This window comes from Miscanthus floridulus, chromosome 4 (genome assembly GCF_019320115.1).
Source record: "Miscanthus floridulus cultivar M001 chromosome 4, ASM1932011v1, whole genome shotgun sequence".
In the NCBI taxonomy this organism is placed as follows: Eukaryota; Viridiplantae; Streptophyta; class Magnoliopsida; order Poales; family Poaceae; genus Miscanthus; species Miscanthus floridulus.
The window spans coordinates 81,040,256-81,048,331 of NC_089583.1; the positions used below are offsets into that span (position 1 = coordinate 81,040,256).

The window sequence follows — 8,076 nt, forward strand, 5'->3', positions numbered from 1 at the left end:
AAGTTGATCTTCGGTGCCCACACTCTCAATTAAAATGTCCCTTTTTTGTTGATGATCTCTTATAAAATGGTAGTGGACATCAATGTGCTTTGTTCTTGCACGTTGAACCAGATTGTTGGTTAGCTTGATTGCACTCTCATTGTCACATAGCAATGGCACTTTCTTGAATTTGATTCAATAGATCAATGTGGCCTTCATCCAAAGAATTTGTGCACAATAACTACTGGTGGATATGTATTCGGCTTCGGCAGTTGATAATGCAACACTATTTTGCTTCTTTGATGACCATAAAATAAGTGATCTTTCCAATAGTTGACATGCGCCCAAGGTGCTCTTCCTTTCAACCTTGCATCCTGCATAATCAGAGTTCGAATATCCAACTAGTTCAAACTTTGCTCCTTTGGGATAGCACAAACCAACATTTTGTATATGCTTCAAGTACCTCAATATTCTCTTTGTAGTCTTCAAATGAATTTCTCTTGGTGAGGCTTAAAATCTTGCACACATGCAAACACTAAACATAGCATCCGGCCTTGATGTGGTCACATAGAGTAGGCTTCCATTCATAGAGTGATACAACTTTTGATCCACCATGTTGCCACTTGCATCACTATCCAAATTGCCATTTGTTCCCATTGGTGTACTAGTGGCCTTTGCTTCATTCATGCCAAACTTCTTGAGCATGTCTTTGATATACTTCCCTTGACTCACAAATGTACCATTCTTCAATTGCTTGATTTGAAGACCAGAAGTAACTCAACTCTCCAATCATGGACATCTCAAACTCATTAGCCATCATTCTTCCAAACTCTTCACAAAAGTCTTGATTGGTTGATCCAAAGATAATGTCATCAACATAGATTTGTAACACAAACAAGCCCTTTCAAATCTTCTTGGTGAAAAGAGTGGTGTCAACCTTGCCCATAATGAACCCCTTAGAGAGTAGGAAGTCCCTGAACCTCTCATACCATGCTCTAGGTACTTGCTTCAAGCCATACAATGCCTTCTTCAACTTGTATAGATGGTTGGGCTTCTTGTCATCTTCAAAACCAGGAGATTGCTCAACATATACTTCTTCATTGACGTAGCCATTGAAAAATGCACTCTTGACATCCATTTGATATACCTTGATGTTGTGGGCACAAGCATAGTCTACCAAGATTCTAACTGCTTCTAATCTAGTAACTGGAGCATATATTTCTCTAAAGTCAAGACCTTCAACTTGAGTGTAACCTTGTGCTACCAATCTTGCTTTGTTCCTTACTATTATCTCATCTTGATCTTCCTTGTTTCTATAGACCCATTTGGTTCCAATCACATTGTAGTTCTTTGGTCTCTCAATGAACTCCCATACTTGATTTCTTGTGAAGTTGTTCAATTCTTCATGCATAGTGTTCACCCAATCAACATCCTTCAATGCTTCTTCTATCTTCTTTGGTTCAATGGATGATACAAATGAGAAGTGCTTACAAAATGATGCTAATCTTGATCTTGTTTGTACACCTCTAAAAATATCTCTAATTATAGTGTATAATGGATGATCTCTTGCAATATTGATTGGTTGGAGTATTGGAACATTGCTTGCACTTGCTTGTTCATTGGATTGAGAAGATGAGGTAGCCACTTGATCTTCTTCATTGTCATGAGAGCCACTAGTACTTGCTTGATTTGTATCATCTTGCACATTTGAGTTAGAGAGCACTTGCACTTGATCATCTTATTCATCATTCACTTGTCTAGGTCTCAATTCACCAACATCCATATTCTTCATGACATTTGAAAGTTGAATTCCTCTAGCATCTTTAAGATTCTCATTCTCATCTTGGGAACCCTTGGTTTCATCAAATTCAACATCATGAACTTCTTCAAGAGTACCATTTGCCAAATTCCAAACTCTATGCTTTGCTTGTAGTGGAGTAACCAAGCAAGAATCCTTCATCATATTTCTTGTCAAACTTGCTCAATCTAGTGCCTTTCTTCAATATGTAGCATTTGCAACCAAATACCCAAAAGTATGCAATGTTGGGCTTTCTACCATTCAGGAGCTCATAAGGTGTCTTCTCCTTCAAAGGGTGACAATAGAGGCGGTTGCTACAATAGCAAGCCATGTTTATTACTTCGGCCCAAAAGGATTGACTCACATTGTACTCATTAAGCATAGACCTAGCCATATCAATGAGTGTTCTATTCTTCCTCTCAACAATGCCATTTGATTGTGGAGTGTACTTGGTCTGAGAATTGATGTCTAATTCCAAAATCATCACACAACTCATCAATTCTAGTGTTCTTAAACTCACTACTATTATCACTTCTAACTCTCTTGATGGTTGTTTCAAACTCATTGTGAATGCCCTTGACAAATGATTTGAAGGCTACAAACACATCATGCTTGTCCACTAGAAAGAATGTCCATGTGTATCTAGTGTAGTCATCCACTATCATAAAGCCATATTTGTTTCCATCGATGCTAGTGTATTATGTTGGCCCAAACAAGTCCATGTGCAATAATTCAAATGTCTGGCTAGTGCTCATTATGCTCTTCTTAGGATGGGTGTTTCTAACTTGTTGCTGGCTTGACAAGAGCTACAAAGTTTATCCTTCTCAAATACCACATCTTTCAAGCCTCTAACTAGATCGTGCTTAACCAATCCATTTAATTGTTGCATTCCAACATGACCAAGCCTTCTATACCATAACCAACACATGCTAGACTTAGTGAATAAGCATGTTGACAATTGAGCTTCACTAGCATTGAAATCAACCAAGTATAGATTCTCACATCTAAAGCCTTTGAAGATCAAATTAGAGCCATCTACACTTATGATTTCTACATCATCTACTCCAAATATGCACTTGAATCCAAGATCACACAATTGAGCCACGGATAGCAAATTGAAGTTCAAGCTCTCTACTAGCAACACATTAGATATGCTCTCAAGTCATTAGATATTGCAATCTTACCAAGCCCTTTGACCTTGCCTTTGCCATTGTCACCAAATGTGATACTATCATAAACATTGCTATCATTGGTATTGATTGAGTTGAACATTCTTACATCACCAATCATGTGTTGAGTACACCCACTATCAAGAACCCAATGCCTTCCTCTATCTTTGTAATTGACCTACAAAAGAAGATCTATTCCTTTTAGGTACCCAAACTTGCTTGAGTCCTTGAAGGTTAGTGACCAAGCTCTTTGGCTCCCAAATGGCTTTCTTCTTTGAGCCAACAATTGGTGTACCAACAAACTTAGCCTTCACTCTATTCACACCCTTGGTAAGCATATAACAAGAATCAAACTTAATTGGGGATACATTAGAGTTCTTGTTATTGTTCTTGCAATATTGCTCTACATGCCCAACTTGCTTGCATGTATTGCAAAACCGACCATTGTTCTTTACAAAACTAGTCTTGTGAGAAGCAAAGGCCGCCTTACCTTTCTTGGGGGTATAGCCCAATCCCTCTTTGTTGAGAGAAAATCTTTGGCTACCCAAGCACTTTAGCAAGCGGGCCTCACCACCATAGGCATTGCATAAGGCGCGAGTGAGCTCATTGACCTCCTTCTTTAAGGTCTCATTCTTAATCATAAGTGAGGCATCACAAGTGAAACCATCACTCATAGGTGAGGTGGAAGTGGATGATGAGCTACATGAAGGGTTAGCAGGAGCAACATTAATAGGCTCATAGAAAGATTCATCAATTATATCACATGTTAAGCCTATATCAAATGTTACTGCCACTTTCTCATTTTGTTCAACAAGAATGGAATGATCCTTTTCAAGCTTATTGTGAGCCTAGTCAAGCTTCTCATGGGCATCCTCTAGCCTCTCATGAGATGCACTGAGCTCATCAAAGACTTGCTTAAGGGCTTTTAGTTCCTTACGCAAATCTTTGCATTCCTTTCTTTTGAAATCAAAGTGAGTTTTAGCATCTTCAAGCATTTCAATTAGTTCATCTTTAGTGGGTTCATCATCATCATCTCTATCACTTTCACTCTCACATCCATCATCACAAGTTTGTACCTTAGTGGTCTTAGCCATGAAGCAAGTTGATGGAGTGTCAAAGAGAGAAGGCTTCTCATTAATGGCAATGCTTGCAAGAGCCTTCTTCTTGGTGGTCTTGTCATCATCACTATCATCATCACTTGAGGAAGCATCACTATCCTAAGTTACCACATATGAACCACCCTTCTTTTTATTTTTGAAGGTCATCTTGTCCTTCTCCTTCTTCTCCTTCTCCTTCTCATCATTGTTCTTGCCCTTCTCGTCATCATCTTCATTCTCACTATTGTAGGGGCATTGGGCAACAAGATGATTCTTGCTACCACACTTGAAGCACCTCCTTGCTTCATCCTTGTTTCTTGATGATGACTTCTTCCTTCTTGCATGATAGCCCTTCTTCACCATGAATTTGTCAAATCTCTTCACCAAGAGAGTCATCTTCTCATCATCAAACTCATCAAAGCTTGAGTCTTCATCTTTACTTGATGATTCTTGCTTTGCCTTGTCCCTAGATGATGTAGCCTTGAATGCCACACTCTTCTTCTTCCCATCCTTCTTCTCCTTCTCTTCCTTCTCATCATCATCTCTATAAGTGCCATCGGTCATCACATCTCCTAATACTTAGTTTGGTGTCATGATGTCCAAACCACTCATCACTATAATAGTAACCAATGTGCCAAATCTTGATGGTAAACATCTCAAGAACTTATGAGAAAAGTCCTTGTCCTTCACTTCTTTACCAAGTGCTTTGAGATCATTGACTAGCACTTGGAGCCTATGAAACATCTCTGGCACACTTTCATCTTCCTTCATCTTAAAGTTAGCAAACTTCTCCTTGAGGATATAAGCCTTGGCACCCTTCACCAATTGTGTGCCCTCAAATGATTCTTCCAACTTCTTCCATGCCTCATGAGTCATCTCAGTGTTCTTGATTTGCTCAAATGTCCTCTCATCCAATGCATCATGAATGGCACTAAGAGCAATGTCATTGTTTTGGAGATGCATTTCATCGGCCATGGAGGGAGCTTCCGGATTTGCTACCTCAATCTTGGTCTCCACCACCTTCCATATATTTCTATTGATTGACTTGATATATGTTGTCATCTTAGCCTTTCAATAAGGATAATTTGAGCCATCAAATTTGTGTGGCTTCTTGATATTGTTGATTTGAGCCATTTTGACATCAAAGGTTGTTAAGCCTCAAATCACGGTGACTACGGCTTCGATACCACTCGAAAAGTCCTAATAGCTAGAGGGGGGTGAATAGCCTATAAAAATTTCTACAACAACACTTAATCCAAGTGGTTAGACAATTGAGAAGCGAAGCGAGTGTTGTGCTAGCCTAATCAAAATGCAAGCCCCTTATCCACAATTCTAGTTATCTATGATCTCTATAACACACAAGAGGCTATGTCACTACCAATAATTTAGTGAGCTCTCAAAGATTAACTAAAGAGACTCACTAACCACCAGACAAGACACAACCCAGCTCTCAAAACTAATTGCACTAAAGAGCTTAGCTACACTAGAAATGTAAGTACAAGGGTAAGGTAGTGAAGATATACTGCTGTGGCAAGTGACAATTAATCAATCACAATAGAAATCCTCAGAGACAATGATGACATAAGATTTTTCACTGAGGTTCACTTGCTTGCCAGCAAGCTAGTCCCCGTTGTGGCAATTCACTCACTTGGAGGTTCACGCGCTAATAGGCATCACATGCCTAACCCGCAACCGGGTGCCACACAACCAACACAAGATGATGATCCATAAGCCATGAGTAATCCACTAGAGTATCTTTTGGCTCTCCACCAAGGAAAGGTCAAGAACCCCATACAATCACCACATGATCAGAGCCAAAGACAAGCACCTTCCTCCGCCCAACGATCCTCGCTGCACCAAGCTATCTAGGTCATGGCAACCACTAAGAGAAACAAGCGAATCCTGCAGCAAAACACAATCCCTAAGTGCCTCTAGATGCAATCACTCAAGAAATACACTTGGATTCACTTCCAATCTCACAAAGATGATGAATCAATGAAGAAGATGAGTGGGAGGGCTTTGTTAGCTCACTAGGTTGCTATGCCAATGAAGATGGCCAAGAGAGTGAGCTAGAGCTAGCCTATGGGGCTTAAATAGATGCTCCCATGAAATAGAGTAGTTGGGTCACATAAGTGACCATCGGACTCGCTGGCACGGGCCGTTGGACCATCCAACGCTCGATCCGACGCCCTGCCATGTCCACTCATGTGCTGCCATGTGTCCCAGTTTGAATCAAAGTGACCGTTGTTCGCGTAACGGCTCACTGTCACGCTCTGATCGTGTCATCGGATCTAGGCCTTAGATCCACCATCGAACTCCACATAGGGAGGGTTCGACGCGGATCCAGTAAGGTCCAGAGAGGGTTAAAACCCTCAGATGTCGGTATGACACCCACCATCGGACGTAGCTTAGGGTCCAATGCTGCCACATGTCGCTCCTTCACACGCTGCATTCTTTCTTCGCACGTAAAATAGTGCGCTCGACCTGTCCGATGCCTCCTTTCAACTAGGGTTCGATGCTTGTCAAAATTACACCGAGAGGTTTCCAGAGCCAGTTGGACCGAGTCCGAACCCTAGCTGTCATACCTAGGTAGGTTCGATGCTCTCCCATGAATGCTCATAGGCTACCACATTAGCAACCCAGCTAGGGTTAGCTATCAGACCCAGCTAGAGGTTGGTCTGATGCTCTGTGAAGCAGGGTCTGACTGCCCCTATTTCTACTCCTTTTGATGTCCAACTTTGCCACCCTTGCTCAAATGTGCCAACCACCAAGTGTAACACCTTGTGCACTTATGTTAGCATATTTTCACAAATATTTTTAAGGGTGTTAGCACTCACTAGAATCTAAATGCATATGCAATGAGTTAGAACATCTAGTGGCACTTTGATAACCATATTTCGATATGAGTTTTACCCCTCTTAATAGTACGGCTATCTATCCTAAATGTGATCACACTCGCTAAGTGTCTTGATCACCAAAACAAAAAGCTCCTATGGATATCACCTTTGCCTTGAGTTTTTGTTTTTCTCTTTCTTCTTTTCCAAGCCCGAGCACTTGATCAACATGGTCATCACCACCAACATGATCATCATCACTTGCTCCACCACTTGGAATGTGCTACCCTATCTCATGATCACTTAGAGTAAAAAGGGTTAGCACTTAGGGTTTCATCAATTCACCAAAACCAAACTAGAGCTTTCACCCTTCATGCTTATAACCGGTCCATCAAGCCAAGTCTTGTCTTGATCTTGTCCACCTTAGTCACATGATTCAATGTTATGTCTCATATGCAATGAGCTCCTTCATCACATGTGTGAGTTTTGCAACATATCCAAGCCTATTTCACCTCTATGGCATGAGTTGCTCACACAAATATTCTTATGGACTAATCACCTGTGTATTTCACTTAAACACATATTAGTCCATCTAGGTTGTCACTCAATTACCAAAACAAAATAAAGGACCTTTCACTCTATCTATAAATGATGGTACCTTAACAATTCACATGACATTACATACTAAATTACTTGAGAGCATTGCTTATGCAAATCCCTTATGTGTACACAAAATTAGCAAGCTACCTCAAGTTGTATACCAATCCACATAGTATTCCAACAACTCATGCAACATTACAAACAAGTAACACAATATTACAGAGTTAGTTTTATGAAAGCAAGAAAAGGACATTAATCCTTGACATGTAAAGTGAAGCTTATTAGATTACCTAACCCAACACAAACAACAAAATTAGTTGCACAAAGGTATAAAAGTCCACATCAACCATTAAATCAATACGTAAAGTGGGTAATGAGTCACATTATCCAATAAAATGTTTATCAAAGTAGTATCGTACAAGCGTTGAGATCCCATAAATGTAAGAAATTCTACCATCAAAACTATAAGTAACACTCATGTGTTTTCTTTGATTCATCGCAAAACATCCTTCTATTGTTACCATCAATAACCATTCTACTTAGCAGTATAGGTACCAAATTAGATCTACAATATCAATTATTACCAAAATCCAACAACC

General features: G+C 40.1%; 1 protein-coding gene across 1 annotated transcript; it reads right to left on the minus strand.

Annotated features, from left to right (window-relative positions):
• Positions 1 to 3,794: 3,794 nt before the first annotated feature.
• On the minus strand, positions 3,795 to 4,607 carry LOC136548700 (nucleolin 1-like). Its single transcript, XM_066540134.1, has 2 exons — positions 4,176 to 4,607; positions 3,795 to 4,031 (listed from the first exon to the last, which is right to left on the minus strand). Exons 1-2 carry the CDS (start codon positions 4,605 to 4,607, stop codon positions 3,795 to 3,797), a joined length of 669 nt encoding a protein of 222 aa, XP_066396231.1.
• Positions 4,608 to 8,076: the final 3,469 nt, after the last annotated feature.